Source organism: Xenopus laevis, chromosome 6L, assembly GCF_017654675.1.
Source record: "Xenopus laevis strain J_2021 chromosome 6L, Xenopus_laevis_v10.1, whole genome shotgun sequence".
In the NCBI taxonomy this organism is placed as follows: domain Eukaryota; kingdom Metazoa; phylum Chordata; class Amphibia; order Anura; family Pipidae; genus Xenopus; species Xenopus laevis.
The window spans coordinates 118078713-118098325 of NC_054381.1; the positions used below are offsets into that span (position 1 = coordinate 118078713).

Genomic DNA, 19613 nt, shown 5'->3' on the forward strand with positions numbered 1-19613 from the left:
TGCCGAACAATTTTTATTTATTTATATAACGGTGATATTCTGTTGGGTATTGCGAATAAATAAGAACAAGTACTTACTGAGTAAAATGATAATGCAAAGAAGAATTGCAATAATAGCTCCTGTGCCCAAGCCAGTTCCAATAATGGGAGCTGTAGTGCTGCAGTATCCATGCTCACAAGAGCAGACCTTTACACGCAGGTAAGAAGTGTTTGACATGGCAGGATTTCCGGAATCTGTGATCTGAATTGGAATATTATAGATGCCATAATCAAGGGATCCAATCTTTAAGCTGAGTTGCGCATGGTCACCTAAAAAACATATTTGTTTTATTAGTATGGACTGTACACAGAAAAAAATAAACAGTTTAGGTACAGGTATGGGACCTGTTATCCAGAATGCTCGGGACCTGGGGATTTCCGGATAACGGATCTTTCAGTAATTTAGATATTCACACCTTAAGTCTACTAGAAAATCATGTAATAAGTTGGTTTTGTCTCCAATAAGGATTAATTATATCTTAGTTTGGATCAAGTACAAGGTACTGTTTTATTATTACAGAAAAAAGGAAATTCCATTATTTGGATAAAATGGAGTCTATGGAAGTTTTCTGGATAATGGGTTTCCGGATAACGGATCACATACCTGTATAAGAAAATATCGACCCATAATCTACAGCCAATGTATTTGTGGTTGGCTGATAAAGTTTATTTTCTGAATGGCAAAACCTGCCATGTCAAAAATGATTATGTAAAATCTGTACTTTATGAAGAGCATATTAAAAGCTTCCTAATTCTTTAAATTAAACGTATGTTTACTGCAATAACTTTTTACTGTGCCATAAATGCAGTCACTTAATAAACTGCAGATTTACATGGCAGGCTCTCGTGCTCAGAAGGATATTAGACTAATATAAAGCAAGTTTGGAAACAACTTTTTATCTTCATTATAGGAAATACACTGAGAAAGAACTTGCCTTCTCCATTAAACGTGGCTTAAAAGTGAAAAGCATTTGTCGTTTGGCATGCAGCAGCTTAGACGTTATTGTTATATGCAGCAAAGTAATGTATACACATTTAGAATGAATGCATAAAGTGCAGAAGTAATAATAGTGGAAGATTGTTTTACAGTTATGAATCCAATTGTTATCACAGATACATTATGGTAAAATGATCGACTATATGGAGAATAAATAGGATTGCAGCAGCTGGGACAATGTGTTACAATAAACAAGGAATTAGTCTTTTATCCAGTTCCAATGATAAAATGTTCTGTACTGCTGCACCGAAAGAAAGAAATACTCTGCAGCTAATGGCTTCAGCCAGTAAAGTTATTCAGCATCCCTTATATCATGACAAAGGCAGAAGGGTAATGTTTAGTAAACTCAACCGAAAATATAAATAAAGAACCACAATGCACAGTCCCAAATATTTATTTTTATATATATATATATATATATATATATATATATATATATATATAGATATATAGATATATAGATATATATATATATATATATATATATATATATACACACACACAAAGGTTTTGGGGCACATCTGATCAAGGATGGATAGAATTCATAAGGACATTTACCCCCATATGTAATATAAGGCACTGTTTGCCCAGGTGCAGTAACCCATAGCAACCAATAAGATGGTTCCTTTTAAACAGGTGCCCAGTATATGCCTTTTTATTACATTTCCCTTTAAAACAGTTGACAATGGATTACAATTAACCTGACAGGGTACATATATTATCACACAACACATAGGGGTTATTTATCAAAGGTCGAGTTTATTTTTAACTGAAAAAATTGAGTTTTCAAGGGTATTTTTCAGTCAAAACTCTATTTTTTCAGGTTAAAAAAACAAAAGTTTTTTTGCTGAAAACTAAATCAATTTAAGTATTTGAGTTTTTCACCCCGACTGCACTGTTTCGAGTTTTTTTACATTCAAGTTTATTGATAAATTAGAATAAATTTGCATTCATTTGAGTATAAAAAAACCTCACAAACTCGACCTTTGATAAGTAACCCCCATAATATGAACTGCATTGACTTCACTGCAGAAGTAAAAGTTATGTGACCAATTTGGAAATGCAGGAGAAGGAATATGGTACAGGTGTGGGACCTGTTATCCAGAATCCTTGGGACCTGGGGTTTTCCAGATAAGGTTTTTTTCTTTAATTTGGATCCCCGTAACTTAAGTCTGATTAAAATCATTTAAATATTAAATTAATTGTTTTGACTCTAATAAGGATTAATGATATCTTAGTTTAGACCAAGTACAAGGTATTGTTTTATTATTACAGAGAAAAAGGAAATCATTTAAATTCAAATGGCGTCTATGGCAGATGGTCATCCCGTAATTTGGAGATTTCTGGATAACTGGTTTCAAGATAACGGATACCTGTAGTAGGTAAATGAACGGATCACTGTGTCCCCCTGTAAAGTATCACCTAATGAACTCATAGGCTGGTCAATTCAATTACTGGCAGATTAGATTTCCCAGACTATATATTAATGATCCAAATTTTATATTTTTTTCTATCCATAAATCAAGAACTGGCCAACCTTAATTTCGTTCAAGCTACGTGAACTTTCACTTATACATAATGCATGAGCCGTGGTTTAACTGCTTGCATAATTGGCTGAGAACATAAGGAACAAAAATAATATTGCTGGGTAAGGTCATAACTTCCTTTTAAAAAAGCTCAGCGTATAAAGATGAATCATTTTAAAAAGAAAGTAGTAAAATAAAAGATGCTCCAGTTTAGAAACCTCATCATTAACTGAAACAGATATAAAGTAAATCTTTTATATTTACCGCTCAGTCGTGTCACTGTCCAGTTTTTTTTGATATCCATCGGACTGTAAGGAAGTTCAAAGATAAAGGGCCCTGCATTTGGATTAATATCTGCATCTAAGGCTGTAATATTGATTGCATTGGGATCAGGCCTATCGCAGATCTCTACTTCTTGCGGATACACATAAGGAGCATTGTCGTTAATGTCTAATAGGTAAATCTGCAGTGTCCCAGTGCCACTCATTGGAGGAATGCCTAAGGGGCAGAAAATAAAAATCAGTAATCAAAATATCAAACAACGGATAGAAACTGGCAAACCACCATGTAGTAATTACAAGTATGATAAACTACACTGGGCTGCATTGACAGCGGCAAATTCCCTAAGCGAGAATTTGCCAGCAACACTTCGCTGGGTGTAAATTCGCCATAACAACGGTAATCCCCTAAAATGCGAAGTTGCGCCCAGGGTGCCGAACGCTGGCGAAGTTGCGCTAGCGTTACTTCAGCAAGCAAAGCGAAGTTGTGCTAGTGTTGGCTAATTTGCATACGCCGCAAAGTGAAAGTTGAATGGACGTATTTGTTGCAGCAAATACATTGCATTGCACAAGCCCAGGTAACCTTAACAAAATCAAATAGAGTTATTATAATGCCCAACACATGAGCCCACTGTATGGTTTATGTTCCATATGTGAGGAAATGAGGGGGGAACCCGGTTACCCAAAAAAAAAAATTACTGTCATTTGCCAGCTATCACTCGGGAAAAAAGGGACAACCGTTTTTTTGGACTTAGAAAATCTTTCAATAAAAAATTGAGGAAGTCCTATCCACTCCACGGCAAGTCTGGCGGAAGAGGTAATGTTCAGTAAAATCCGCATCTTACTGAATTTGCGGAGTTCCGTCCATTCGCCAGAGCGCGTGCAAAGCAACGATAGCTTCTATTTCCTTCGCTGGCAAAGTGACGCCTGCGCTTGTTAGGGAATCTAGGAAGTTCCAAAATGACTTCATGCTGGCGAGTAGGGACTCTGCTCCACAGCCTGGTCATGGGATTGCCCCCCACAGTTATTCGGTGTGTTAGCTCATACAGTAGCTCTTCATATATGTTTTTTTTCTTTCAAAGGTAAAATATCCCTATATAGTGATCTAATGTATTATGAGCTTGCTTGTGAATCTGTGGACAATCAACTTAAAGTAGGTTTGTTTTGCTAATGGAGCAGTAGTAGTATAAAGGACAAAAGGGATAATACATTTGCTAAAGAATTTAAGCATGGATGAACATTCATCTCATTATTACATGTTTATCAAGAGATAGCAACAACCTTAGTAGGAATTTAGTTGTCATGGAAACAGCTAAGTGATTGAAAAATGTTTACTCTCATTTTTGTAGTTTAATAGCATGCTGGCCACATATCATTTCTTACAAGGCAGACATCAGGACCTTGCAGGGGGCACCACTGCTTCATCGCATTCTGGGGGCTCTAAGAGGAGCAGCTTAGTGCTAATCACAGAGGCCAAGTCATGCCTTACTTCTGGTTGGGGTTTGATAGCAGCATGATAACTTGAAATATTTCTATAATCAGTTAGCTTTTAATGAGCAACTTCTCTCCGCCTGTCAAAAGAGGATGACAAGCTGCAGATTTTATTTTATGCTTCGCAGATAAAGCATCTCGGGGTATTTAGATTGTTTATCCTACTCTGACATATAGAAGAGCGTACATCATTTAAGCTGATACATACCACTGTCTGTTGCCAGGAATGTAGCGTTGTACATGTTGTTTTTTACATAAATGGATTCTCTATCCAGAACCGCCGTAGTGGTGATAAAACCATTTACAGGGTCAATCTTAAGCCAGTTTGCGGGATCTGAAAGTTTGGAGTACCTAGTTTATAAGAGAAAGAAATGCATTATCGTACACCAGATTATACAATGTGTATACAATGTTTTTACACCAAAGGTTTCCTGGATAACAAATCTTTCCATTTTTTGGATCTCCATAACTTAAGTCTACGACAAAAATCATTTAAAAAGTTAATAGGCCTCCAATAAGAAGCAATTATATCTTAGTTGAGATCAAGAACAAGAAAAGGAAATCATTTTTACATTTTGAATTGTTTGATTAAAGGGGTGGTTAACTTTTAGTATGATATAAGACTAATTCCAAGCTACTCTTCAATTACTCTTTATTAATTATTTTTTTCATCGTTGTTTAATTATTTACCTTTTTTCTTCTGACTCTTTCTAGCTTTCAAATGGGGGTCATTGACCCTTTCTAAAAACAAATGCTCTGTAAGGCCACACATTTATTGTTATTGCTACTTTTTATTAGGCATCTTTCTATTCAGGCCCTCTTCTATTCATTTCATATCATTCATTTTCAAATCAGTACATGGCTGCTAAGGTATTTTGAACCCTAGTAACTAGACTGCTAAAACTGCAAACTGGAAAGCTACTGAATAAAAAGCTAAATAACTCAAAACCCACAAATAATAAAAAATGAAAACCAATTACAAATTATCTCAGAATATCAATCCATACATCATACAAAAAGTGAACTCAAAGGGGAATATCCCCTTTAAAATTGAGTCTATTGGAGATGGTCTTCCCATAATTCAGAGCTTTCTGCATAATGGGTTTCCAGATAATGGATTCAATACATAAAGCATACAAAATGCTTTATACTCTGCACTCTGCCTTTGTACATCGAAAGTGGAAAACTTAAATCAGCATGGTAAGCTCGTACCACCACTACAAGGGTCTACAGCGCACTAAGAATAAGAATATTATGCAAAAACTTACCCTAAAACAACTGAATATGGATATGTATATAATGTATATGTGTACTAAATATATACACAAGCATAATTGCAGTGAAAGAACAATGACTGCTTACCTTATTGTTTGCTGCATATAGCGATCTGGATCCTGAGCAGAAAAGGTTGTCAACAATTTTCCGGCAAACAACCCTTCTTCCTGTCGTATAAGTTTTGGATTTGGAGTAAAATAAGGGTTCTCATTTACATCTATAATTGTAACGGAGACGGTTGCTGTTGACTCTGGTTTGTACTGGATGCCCTTTATCAATTCCACTTGATTTTCCGCAACCACTGTTAGGATGTATGTGCTTTTGGTTTCATAGTCTATTGGCTAAAAAGTGAACAAAAACACATGTTAAGACATTTACCATAAACATCTGTAAGGTGGCAAAATGTAAATTGTTAAATAGTTAATGTATAATTAGTTTGGCCACTAGGTGGCAGTGCTTCCTAAATTGAACTGTGAAAGTTTTTGGTACTGAAAAGTGAATAAAGCATACAGGAACAGGAAATATGGTGGCCGTTATGGCAGTGATAGAGGAAGGGACAGCAGTCTTTGTTAGGGAGAGGTGAGGAAAAAGGTTGTGCCGCTGTCTGCCTTTTATGAAGGAGTCACAGCAATAAACTTCAACTGGAACGGTCTTCCATACCTTGTGTACGCATCCATAACTTTTTTTGCTAACATATTGAAAAAATCTAATACAAACAAACAATATAATACAAACAAAACTAAAAGAAAGTGAACATACTTTTACAACAGTCACTAAGCCATCGTTGCTGTTTGCATCAGTCTTAATGGCGAATCGCCCTGTGCCATCACCCCCGACGATTCTATATACCGCATTCCAGGCAGGTGTGTGAGGTTGGTCCTTATCTGTTACAGTTAAGTTGGCTACTACTACATCAACTCTGTTTTCAGGCACTTCTCCATAAAACTAGAAAAGAAGAAGGGAACATTGTTTCTGAAGGCATAAACATACAAGAGAAACTTACAGGCAATCGTTTTTACTGGACACAAATGAGTGAATTATCTCTAGCCCCGTAAATGCAATTAAATTTGTATACATGTGGGAATGCTGAGTGCTGTACGTGTCAATCCCAGCTGTGCACCATATGATTCAATTATTGCATATTACATTTTTGCAATATGTTATGCACGTCGAGCCCACCAGGAAAAGAACAGTTAGATAGGTAAATGATTACTATTATTACCATTATATATATATATATATATACTAGTTCTTGTGGACGCACACCTTCAGCCAGATCAGAACCCGGGTGCTAGTCGAGGTAGGTTAAATGTAGGTAAGCAAGTAGACAGCACTCCAAGGAATATTCACCAGGGTAATATATACGAAAGAAGTTTTATTGAATCCGACGTTTCAGCTCTATTGCAGAGCTTTCATCAGGGAAGGGAAAACAGAGAATGGTGTCCAGTGAGGGATTTAAAAACGCTATTTTGGCGCCAATGAACGTTGCTAAGCAACCAAAACAACATAGGGCTGTGCGGAAAGTGTCAGTGCCAAACAAGCTCATACATGGTGACCTACTCCTCTATAGCGCAATCTCCGGTCTCCCAGCTAAGTGTCAGCTGAATTATGTGGCCAGAAAGCGACAATAGAAAAAGCGGGTGTACAGTAGGCGTGGTTGCTGCCCCGTCCATGGTGCTGTATTGGTGGGCGGTGTCTATGACACAGAGGTTCGGTGGGCGGAGCGGCTATCAAGGTGCAAGCAGTCACACCCCCCCATCTCCACGCGCAGCACCCCTAGCAACACTCGGTGTCAAGCTAGAGGGTGCTAGACAGGGAAGCTGCGCAGCCAGTCAGCGAAACCGCCGACGTGCTGACGCTGCCATCGGACTGTCTATACCAATCGTTGGCGCGGAAGATCTAGGGCAGCCATTTGTTCCACCACCTAAACCCAATCCCCACATTCCAGGACCAAATAGGACATATGTACACTAATAATTAATGCGCAAAAGGGAGGGAGCAATCATAGTATTGTGCAGAGGAGTCATTGGTCGTGACATTTTAAAAAAAACACAGTGTGTAGCGAAGGTTCAAGCGCAGCTAAACGGGTATCATTACTAAATGTTTACTATTGGGGGCACAAATACAGGTTATATATAAATCAGACAAAGCAACCCAGGGGCAAAGTTTCATTTAGTCCTCTTGGGGTAACCGTGTCAAGTCTGTGTATCCAACGCGATTCTCTCCTCAGCAATGCCTGGTCTCTGTTGCCCCCCCTACTTAACAGGGGTTGAAAATCGATGGCCATGCATTTGAAAGTGGGAAGAGTGTGCCCCTTCTGTAGGAAATGTCTTGCCACTGGTTGTAAGGCATTGCCCTCCCTCAGGGCTTTGCTGATTGCAGCTCTGTGGTTGCCGATCCTTTCTCTCAAGGTAGTGCAAGTCTTGCCGACATAATATAGTCCACATGGGCAGGTGATGATGTAGACTATGTAGGTGGAGGTACATGTAAGTCTATGTCGTATCTTGTATCTCCTACCTGTGTGGGGATGTGGAAAGTCTGGACCGACCAACAGGCATCTGCAAGTGACGCAATTGGGGCATCTATAGCAGCCAAGTTTGGTTTGTGCAGAGAGCCAATCTGTGCTACTGCTGGGGGGTCCCTTGAAGTCTGTTCTGACCAAAAGGTCTTTCAGGCTTTTACCCCTCTTGTAGCCCATTATAGGCCTTTTGGACCTATGGAGACTTAGTGTATCGTCCATACTTAGCATAGGCCAGTGCTTATTCACATTGGTCCTTAGATATTGGGAGCCTGTGGTATAAGTAGTGGTGAGAATCATTTGTTCTTTCGGCTGTTCCGTCTCTGAGGATGGATGCAGAAGGTCCTGTTGTGAGTGCTGGAGTGCTCTGTTGAGTTGTGTCAAAAGCAGCTCCTGGGGGTACCCCCTTTCGAGGAATCTGGTAAGCATGTCTCTAAGTTGTGTTTCCGCCATGGTTCTGGTGTTGTTATTGCGTATTACCCGCATAAACTGAGAGTAAGGTATCCCCTGGATCGTTGCCGGCGGATGATGACTTGCCGCATGTAGAATAGAGTTTCTATCGGTCGATTTCCGAAAGAGTCTTGTGCCCAATGTGCCGTTATCAAAAAATATGTTTAAATCTAGAAAATCAATATTGTCAGTACTGTGATTGATCGTGAGTTTGATAGGGCTGTCTTGGGCATTCAGATGTTGGTGAAACTGCAATAGTGAATCCTCTGTGCCGGTCCATATCATGAAGAGATCATCTATGTAACGAAAATAAGATAGTATAGTCTTCCCGAGATGGGGAAAGATGTTGACTGTTTCATAGTCCCACATATAGATGTTGGCATAGGATGGTGCCAGGGCACTGCCCATTGCGGTGCCGGAGACCTGTAGATAAAAGAGATTTTCGAATCTGAAGAAATTTCTGGATAGTGCTAATTCAAGCAGCTGGGTTATGAACTCGACAGGAACATTCCTAGGAGGTGCTGTTATGAGTGCTCTTTTGCAAGCTTCAATCCCCTGTATATGTGGTATCACCGTATATAGGCTTTTAACGTCCATAGTAACCAAAATGCTGTGTGGGGGGATCGATGTAAGGCTTTGTAACTTCTTGATGACATGTCCCGAGTCCTGTGTGTATGAAATCATGTTCCGTACAAGAGGCTGGAGATAGTGATCCACATAAATTGCAACGGATTGATATAGGGAGCCTATAGCTGAAATAATGGGTCTCCCTGGGGGTGCCGAAGTAGATTTATGGATTTTGGGTAGAGTGTTGCTTTGTCTGATTTATATATAACCTGTATTTGTGCCCCCAATAGTAAACATTTAGTAATGATACCCGTTTAGCTGCGCTTGAACCTTCGCTACACACTGTGTTTTTTTTAAAATGTCACGACCAATGACTCCTCTGCACAATACTATGATTGCTCCCTCCCTTTTGCGCATTAATTATTAGTGTACATATGTCCTATTTGGTCCTGGAATGTGGGGATTGGGTTTAGGTGGTGGAACAAATGGCTGCCCTAGATCTTCCGCGCCAACGATTGGTATAGACAGTCCGATGGCAGCGTCAGCACGTCGGCGGTTTCGCTGACTGGCTGCGCAGCTTCCCTGTCTAGCACCCTCTAGCTTGACACCGAGTGTTGCTAGGGGTGCTGCGCGTGGAGATGGGGGGGTGTGACTGCTTGCACCTTGATAGCCGCTCCGCCCACCGAACCTCTGTGTCATAGACACCGCCCACCAATACAGCACCATGGACGGGGCAGCAACCACGCCTACTGTACACCCGCTTTTTCTATTGTCGCTTTCTGGCCACATAATTCAGCTGACACTTAGCTGGGAGACCGGAGATTGCGCTATAGAGGAGTAGGTCACCATGTATGAGCTTGTTTGGCACTGACACTTTCCGCACAGCCCTATGTTGTTTTGGTTGCTTAGCAACGTTCATTGGCGCCAAAATAGCGTTTTTAAATCCCTCACTGGACACCATTCTCTGTTTTCCCTTCCCTGATGAAAGCTCTGCAATAGAGCTGAAACGTCGGATTCAATAAAACTTCTTTCGTATATATTACCCTGGTGAATATTCCTTGGAGTGCTGTCTACTTGCTTACCTATATATATATATATATATATATATATATATATATATATATATATATATATATATATATATATACATAAGGTTATATATATATATATATATAAATATATGGTGGAAAACAATATACATAAAACCAAGGCTACAGGTTATAGTAGCTCCATGCTAAACACAGTAAAACTGGACTTGGATGTAAAGGTTATAAATGAACATTCACTCTCTGTTTATGAGGCCTATTCATCAAAATTCTGAGTTTTTTTTCTACTTGGAAAACACTCATGGTTTTAAAACAATGAAATGTTACCTTATGTATTGAACAATCAGAATGTAAAACCTTAAATGAATAAAATTGTGGCAAAAACTTGAATATATATATAATTTTCATCCAATAAGGATTAATTATATCTCAGTTGGGATCAAGAGAAAACGAGGATCTTTATTAAAAATTTTAATTATTTGGAAAAATGGAGTCTATGGGAGACAGCCTTCCAGTAATTCAGATCTTCAGATAACAGGTTTCTGTATATCGGATCTTATACCAGTATAAAAAAGTGTTACAGTTTTTAGGCAATGTCAGAAAAGTTGAAAGCAGGGGCTAATTTTGCTAACCTTTTGTTAACCCTGCAGAGGTAGATATCCCATAAAAATAGCTATACATGTGTCAGACTCAGTTTCAGTGCCAGGTTAGTAACTGGATCCCTCTTGGAAATGTAAAAGGTGTTCCTCCCTATCAGTGTAGTCAGTTCCATATTTCCTGAGTATGAATTGCCTCGGGGTCTCTTCAGACAATAATACTATCATTGCATAATAAAAGAGATTCATACTGTATTGTGCTTCACATGTAAAAACCATGTAAATTATGAAATAAAAATGCTTAAATAGTCGGTTACCATTAAATGGAACTGCTTAAGAGTTGAAATTGCTCATGTTAGTAAGGTTGCACATTCAATAGGATATTAATATGCAGGTGATGCTGTGCAGTGATTATTATGTGCCATAAAACACAATAAAACCTGAGGTGACAAAACCTTTCAAATAGCTCTTGTCACCATTTCAGCACATTTTTGCTCAAGAAAGGTTGAGAAGGTGAGAAAAACAATACGACTTGTAGAACTATTACAAAACAAACATTTTATAATTGACAGGAAAGCATATGGGCATATAGGAAGGTTAATAGGCTTCTGTGCATGTATGTGTGTGGGAGATTGAGGGAAATTAAAGCGCAAGCTCCAGTGGGGCAGGCACTGATGTGAATAATGTCCAGTCTGTCTGTAAAGCCCTGCATAAAACCTTATATAAATAAAGGATAACAGTCATTTGTGACGCAACCTTGCATAGCAGCATTAGGAAGCATAAAATGGCATGTGAGGCCCTCGTTACAAAGGGTTATCTGGGCTTTACCTGTTATGGAACGGTTTCTTCTTGATATTGTGGCAAAGATAACATATTAGTGATGTGCAGCTGCCCACAAAAAAAATGTAATCATGTTCAAGCATGACAGAATGAACAGATTCTAACATTAACAGGATAAACCATACCTCCCAAAATTCAGAAAACACAAAGAGGTACAAACACATTTGCGGCAGAATTTTTTTTTTGACCACGCCTGTTTTTTTGGCCACACCCCCAATTACCATGTCCATTTTACAAAATTTGGCAGGTTTTGAAAGTATGAACACATTTCTGTGGTCTTTATGTGTTATTACAGTTTTGCTAATGAAAGTGAATTGCCCTTTTAAGATGTGAGTCTTAGTTCTCCCAAGAGACCTCCTTATCTAAAACTGGTACAAAAGTATCTAACTATCTATTCTGGGCTCTCTGCCAAAAGCCAAATTTGTATCTTTTCTGGCTGATCAATGCAGGCGATCAAATAGAAAGTAAGGACATTTCAGTACAAATGAGGGTAAAAAGCGGCACTGTCCCGCTCAAAATGGGACAGTTGAGAGCTATGGATAAACATATAGCATTATAAAAAGGAACAACCAAATATGTGCATGTAGTATAGAGGACTGCCACACCAGACGGTTTTGGTGCTGTAATCTGGTCCGTGGGCCGACACAGTGGATCCGGGTGCATCAGAAAGCTGATAGGGTCCGATTCTCAGTCTGCATTTATCTGTTAGCCGTAAATGTGCCTGCTAGTAGCCTAAGACCTAAAGATCAAAACAACCAGAACTCTACTTCAATGCTTGTGATGTGTATGTGCTATATAATTATTGTTGCTAAATTACTCAGTGCAGTTGCCCATAGCCCCTATCAGACATATAGTTTAACTTCCTAACTTGTAGTAAACGGATTAAACCTTATTGCTGATTGATTGCTCTGGGCAATTTAACAGGCTCTGGGAGTGTATTAACCACAGTTTTACTAAGAAGGAAAAAAGCAGTGGTCATGGAGCCACAATATGCTGTGAGTATTTCTTAGGTGAGGTCTGCCTGTCAACATCAGGTCTTCCATAGGCAAAGTGACTCCTATAGATCCATATGGGAACTTTTGACTGGAGGATAGGGCTGCTTTCACCACTGCTGTTGGCTGAATAAGCACAATCCCTATACCCTGTGCCATAAGCTTTCAGTATTACATAATCACATAAAATGAATGGATACATATCCCAAACCATAAGCAAATTCCACTTTACAAATCAGTACAGTTATGGGACCTATTATTGAGAATGCTTGGGACCTGGGGTTTTCCGGATAAGGGATCTTTCCGTAATTTTAAGGCAAATATTAGCCAAACAGTATATTTTTATCATTAATGCTAAATTTAGTTGGCAAAATACATTTAACTAGGGGGATATAGTGATACAGTGCCAGTGACCTGAAGAAAAATCTACGGCTGTTATGTATTTGAATGTGTATTTAATGGAACAGTAAATGGAAACCATTATTTTTATTGCAGTATGACAGTTTTTAGATAAATGCACGTTTAAAATTCTAGACACACAAATGAAGGTAAGTAGAAGGGGGCCAGATGAATGGGGTGGCACAAAGCAAGAAATGGATTTCAAGGTTAAAGAAGACATAAATCGCAGGATGAAATAAATCATTTTTTAAAAACTCACACATTAACAACAGCAGCACATGTTGCATTTGTTAGACCTTGATACAAGAGATGTTGTTCATTATAGATTTAAGCCATTATGCCACATCATATACAGTGCCGTGCTGAAATATTAATATTATTTGAATAACTTATATATTTATATCCTGCACTCTTACATGTTACCATGGCAACAGTCAATTAAGCCAAACCTTGCTGGCACGTGAGAGCTCTTAGGGCATGTAAAAGAATTATGAATACAAAAGGAGCTTTAATGTCTAGACAGCAAATTCTAAGAAAAAGGGTGCTCGAGTGCTTTTATATCAGTGGGAATAAGTCTGAACTCTCTCTGGTACATGCGCTGTTCATAGGCCCTGGGTTGTGATCTATGTTTTGGCTATTATTGTTCAGAATCATAAATGCGTTGAAAGGATCCTGGACAGGTTTGTCAGGAGAAGCCTTAGCAGTTGGTTGGTTAAAATAAGGTGAGCCTTAAAGGCCAAATGGGGGTGAATGAAAATGTGAAAGAGCAGCAAACAAGTCCAGAGAATGAAGGACGGAGGAGGCAGACTCCTGTACGTCTCCTTCTCTTTGGCTGTCTCAAAGATCAGACAGATTAGATGTGGTTTATTGATTGAGGGTTTCTTCTTTTATTAAAGACATAAAAGCAAGCCTCACATGGCTGCTCAAAGTCTATTTCAGCCTCAAACACATTACTCAGAGCTGTACTTAATATGGAAGAATGAGGCGAATATGACAGATATTTTGCAAACAATGGGGAAAGAAAAGCATAGCTTGTATTCTAATGCAATTCTGTCAGTTCACAGGAACCCAAATAATGGATTTGAACTAATAATGTCACTTTTGAAGAAATAGTAATTGGAAACACAGTTTTGCCAAATTACATATTGTAGGCTTGTACTGAATACACAATAACATTATGTACATAAATGTAATATCAGAATACACTGGGGTTTCACAAAACCATATATATATATATATTTATATATATATATATTTATATATATAGGGATGGGCGAATTTTTTCGCCTCGTTTCGACGAAAAAATGACGCCCATAGACTTGTATGGCAGCGTGCGTCCAAAAAAAAAAAGACGCGCGTCAAAATAATTTCACCGCGCAACAACATTTTTTTGACGCCCATAGACTGTAATGGGCGTCAGCGACATTTTGCCGGCGGCGAAACGAAACGGGTCAAATTCGCCCATCCCTATATATATATAAAATTGTAGAAAGGAACAGCACTCCGTTTTCCAAAAAATTCAGTAATTTATTGTAATATCACAGTGTCTCCAACGTTTCGGCCCACTTTGGGGCCTTTATCAAGGATAAAGTGCTGTGTGTTACATTATATATATATATATATATATATATATATATATATATATATATATATATATGGAAAGTGGGCAGTTGTAGTCATAGACAGATGTTAAGCCAAGGGACACTTGAGCTACAACACTTCTGAGCAGGTGCTATATGGCCAAGGCCCAACTTTAATCATTAAAAAATACAGCCCTCATTCTGTAGGTATAACATGTTGGTCCTGAGTGATCCTACTGCTTCCTTGTTACACTAACAATCTACTGTACTTCCTTGATATATTTTTGTTATGTAGGCAGGTGAAATTGTTAACTGACCATTTATCACAACCTTAAAGAAGCTCTCATTCAGTCCTTTGAAGCATGAAGTGGATCTGGTGCCATATAAGACTTCTAACAATGTATTCCTCATGGTTTATGTATAGTAAAAAAAAAATAGGCACACTCAGTAGACTAAACACTCTTCCATTTTTCAGAATGCACCTTGTTGAGACAGGTCTCCCAGAAATATGTGCATTTAGAGAAAGTGAAACAAAAAATGCAACCCCCTGGACGAATAACAGCACATGGATTGCACTCATATATCATATTTATTTAATGCTACTGAATGAAGGCTTCAGTGGGGAGAAACATGCTGACTAAGGTCCAATAAATAATTCCTTCAAATCCTGGGCAATACATTTTGCACAACTCTTTCAATATGAAATATACACTTACACACAATCTAGAGTTGGCAAGCACATTCTCCCTAAAACATTACTTTTAAATAAAAGAGAGATACAATTGTCCCTACACAATAGACAGTGGCAGAAATATATACAAACACAAAACTGCCTTTACTGGTGACTATTTTGTCTATTGGCTATGACAATCTGCCCCTACCTACTCTGCTTCCAAGCATCCCCCCTGTCCACTCCGGTCTACACTGCCTTCTCCCTTACATTTGCTATTTGTTTCTAAACAATTGCTTTCAATGCCTTTGATGTCCAACTGTGCATCCAAAACACGGTGTATCTAATACAGAAATACAGGCAGACAACATTCCTTTTGCCTGTATGTGTTCCAAGAGAAACAACAACATCTTCTCTAAGCATATTATAAAATGTACAATATTAATGTAATCTCCCCATATTTCAGTCCAGAATTTATGATGACTGAAGTCTAGGAGGGGGATCATTTAACCATTGCTTACTCTTATCAGTAACTACTATATTAAATAAGAACCTTGTGCTACAACACTGCCCTAGGCACCAGCTTTGGTTTGCAAGTAAAGATTGTCTTCCTATTATACACAAATTCATATTTATTCCCAAACTTGCCTATGCTATGCTATTAGAATAAAGATAATAAACAGATATTATGGTTTGTAACTGTTTTAGTTATCTTTTACTGCAGAAAAAGGAAAATACATTATTAATTTTTATGTACACATCAGAGCTAACATTTTGGCATTGTAAGCTTATTACCTTTTATATTTACATATTTCTGGGCTTGATAATATTGAAGTAGCAATGTCGCATAAATGTATTCATTTATGAGGCATCATTTAGGCTTTAAATCCAAATCTGACCATTGGGCCTCCAGTTGGATGGCCGTGTACGAGAAATATCTAAACAAAGAAGCACATGACTTGTGAAATTCCGGGGTACCTGTTAGCTATACTTACAGTCATTGCTGTGAACTCAGGAGCATTGTCATTGACATCTGTCACTGCAATGACAGCGGTTGCTGTGTTTGAGAGACCATATGTTGGGTTTCCTTCCATGTCCGTGGCTTGAATTATTAATGTGTATCGCTGCACTTTCTATAAGACAAAATCGCATCAATATCTGTTTAGACACTTTGACAGCATTTTAGTATGATATTTTGTTTCCACAAAACTGTGTTCCTTTGCAAAGTTAATTTATGGGGCAAAGGGAACGTTGGTGCATTTGATACAATCAAGATCACTTATTCAATCATTACAGTGAATGTCTGGTCTTGAAACAATAAGGAAAAATCAAAACATATAAATCAAACAAAAACACAGGCTGCCTTACTACTTGTAGAATTATTTTAGTTATACCCAAAACACAATAAAAGAAAAATGAATAACGGTGAGTAATCTAAGAATGCAAGGTGTCCCAGTAATACTACAATCTGTGACGATGCAATGGGTCCAACAATTTACCATCCATGGTTAAATGATTAAGCAGAATGATACGTAGACAGGATTGGGCACCCTCAAATATTCATGCACTTGGGCCCATATTTTATAACTTGGCCACTTGGGAATAAATATTAAATATCATAACTTTCCCTGACATAATCACTGCAATATGATATATAATGCTAATTATGATTACTGAAGGAAAACAGCAGTTTGCATATTAAATTATTGCAAATGAATTAGATTACTACATAATGAGAGTTTTAACTAAAACTGAGTTAATCAAATCAACAACAAGGCAAAAGCAATTTACCTGCATTCGTGCACATAAGAAATAGATTTAGGTATAACAGTCAGTTACAAATTTGGTAACAGTAATCAGTGCCAAATTGCTGCAAAGAAGGCCAATGGAAAGTATGGCCTGCACAAATAGGAGAGATAGAGTAAAACTGTCCCTGATAATTAGTGCTAAGATCGATATTACATAGAGGGTGTAATCTTTGGTGCCCATATATAAAAAAGACTGAAAGGAAGAGGAAAAAAAGGTTGAGACATTCCACTTAATTCATGGAGGTAATTGTAAGGACAGATTTGACAAACTTTATAGAAAATTTTGCTTGGGGTGACAAAAAGAAAGCTTTTTGGTGCTGGTGGGGAGTGATGTATCATAATGTGGCTTCAAACTCAGGCTAGATGGCCTTATAGCAAAAAGACAATCCAGTCAACCAATCAAATGTTTGCTTTCATCTTTCTAGCCACAACTAGTTGAAAAAAGCGAATAATTGTTTGTTAAGGTGACTGCCCAGGAGCAAATGTGCCTGAAGTGGATAAATTACCCATCTGTACTAATAATAGATTCTCTTTTACAATTATGATCACATTATTGATTACTAAACTGAGTTTTCAAATAACCAAAAGAAATTCTTTTGTGCAGTCTTCAGCTGATTCCTACAATATGGCGAATTCAACCATTTGTTTATGAGGATAAAATTAGAGCTAAAGGACAAGTGAAACACTCTTGTGTCAGGAATATGGCATCCCATGGCAATGTAGTTTGGTATAATAGGGGCAAAAGAGTCATGTCATTAATTATAATCACTACTTAGAAATAGAATTTGTGTCACATGATGTGTGCATTATTAAAATAATATATCCAGTGTTGTAAAATTCCATGTAGAATTTCATAGCCTAAATAAAGACCCTCTGCCTTTGACCTCACACCTTTATATAGCAATGGAACTACTCTAAAACGTTAACAATACTTTGTATTATAAGAACATTAAAGGAACAGTTCAATGTGAAAATAAAAACTGTGTAAATAGATGGGTTGTGCAAAATAAAAAATGTTTCTAATATAGTTAGTTAGCCAAAAATGTATAAAGGCTGGAGTGACTGGATGTCTAATATAATAGCCAGAACACTACTTCCTTTTCAGCTCTCTAACTCAGAGTTAGTCAGCGACTTGAAGCAAACCACGATAACTTCAAATTGAGATAGGTGCCTCTCCCATTGACTTATACAGGACCTCGACAGGTCTGAGAAGGCAAAATGTCTGATTCTGACTTTTTTCAGCATCAGGGTATAATAAATCTTGAATTTTTTTAAATTTCACATTCGGATTTTAATAAATAACCCTCTAAGTGTATGCATACTGAGCATATTTATATGCTTTTTGTACCGTTCCTTTAAATGCACATCAAAAGAATTGATGGACTACAAAGAGTACAATCTGTGCATGCTGAAGGTACGTTATTTGAAAATGATTTGTTCATTAAAAGCAATAAGGGAAAAAAGCAGTATGAGAAATACTAATTTAAAAGTAATCATCTTGGGAACAAGGGATGCCTAAAATAGATGCAAATCTAGACAGAGAACAAGGGGAAAGTGATGTTTCAACTTGGAGGAGGTTATTATTGCAAGGCTCTTTGTACAGTCTCTTCAAGAATCAGTCAGGCATTGTATATTGAGAGTCAGTTGACATATAGCTGTTGCACCTAGACAGCAATAATGTTTCACAAACATGCAGTGTAAACTCTATGTGCTTTTTATTTAGTCCAAGGTGCTGTCTTTTAAAAAAACCACACACACAAACTAAAAACTAGGACTGGCATGCACTGGGAAATCCATCTGTGGTGGCCCACAGAACTACTGCTTTGAATATTAGCATGCAACCAACCCAATGATATGTTTTCATATAGCTATCTATTACTTGCTGTGGGTTACTGCAAACCTTGTGCCATTTATTATATCCCCCGATTAACAGCTACTGTTTAGGCTATTATGGTTGGGTAATGACAGTGTCCCAGAAAGTCACATAATTTTCTCTTTTAAAAATGTTTATGAACTTGGACTTTTCATGGTTATGAAAATAAGTCAGAGAACACCAGGCACAGTATCACTGTGTAATTTTGTATTTATAACAAAAAAGCCATTACCTCTCTGTCTAGTCCTGCTGCCAGAGTGATAATATCACCGGTTTCATTGTTAATTGTAAACATATTGGGAGAAGAGCTGGCTGGGGTCTGGGACAGGATTTTGTATCTCAACATGCCATTTGGTTGTTTGGGATCATCACCATCAATAGCTGTGACAGTCATCACATATGTTCCTAGGAAAAAGACAAATAAGCATATGAAGGAAGGAAAGAATTCAGTTGCACTGTAATCACAAGCACACCATTAACATGGCATGCAGCTTTTCAAAATATTTGCTTCCATTTAGGGATGCACCGAATCCACTATTTTGGATTCGGCCGAACCCGGAATCCTTCTTGAAAGATTCGGCCGAATACCGAACCCGAACCCTAATTTGCATATGCAAATTAGGGGTGGAAAGGGGAAAACATTTTTTACTTTCTTGTTTTGTGACAAAA

General features: G+C 37.9%; 1 protein-coding gene across 1 annotated transcript in view; it reads right to left on the minus strand.

Moving 5' to 3' along the window:
* Positions 1-19613, minus strand: part of cdh2.L (cadherin 2 L homeolog) — a 153368-nt gene that overhangs the window by 12159 nt on the left and 121596 nt on the right. The window contains 7 exon segments of the mRNA NM_001172236.1: positions 78-308; positions 2826-3059; positions 4539-4681; positions 5693-5946; positions 6365-6550; positions 16259-16396; positions 19177-19349. Coding sequence (NP_001165707.1) covers positions 78-308; positions 2826-3059; positions 4539-4681; positions 5693-5946; positions 6365-6550; positions 16259-16396; positions 19177-19349 — 1359 coding nt within the window.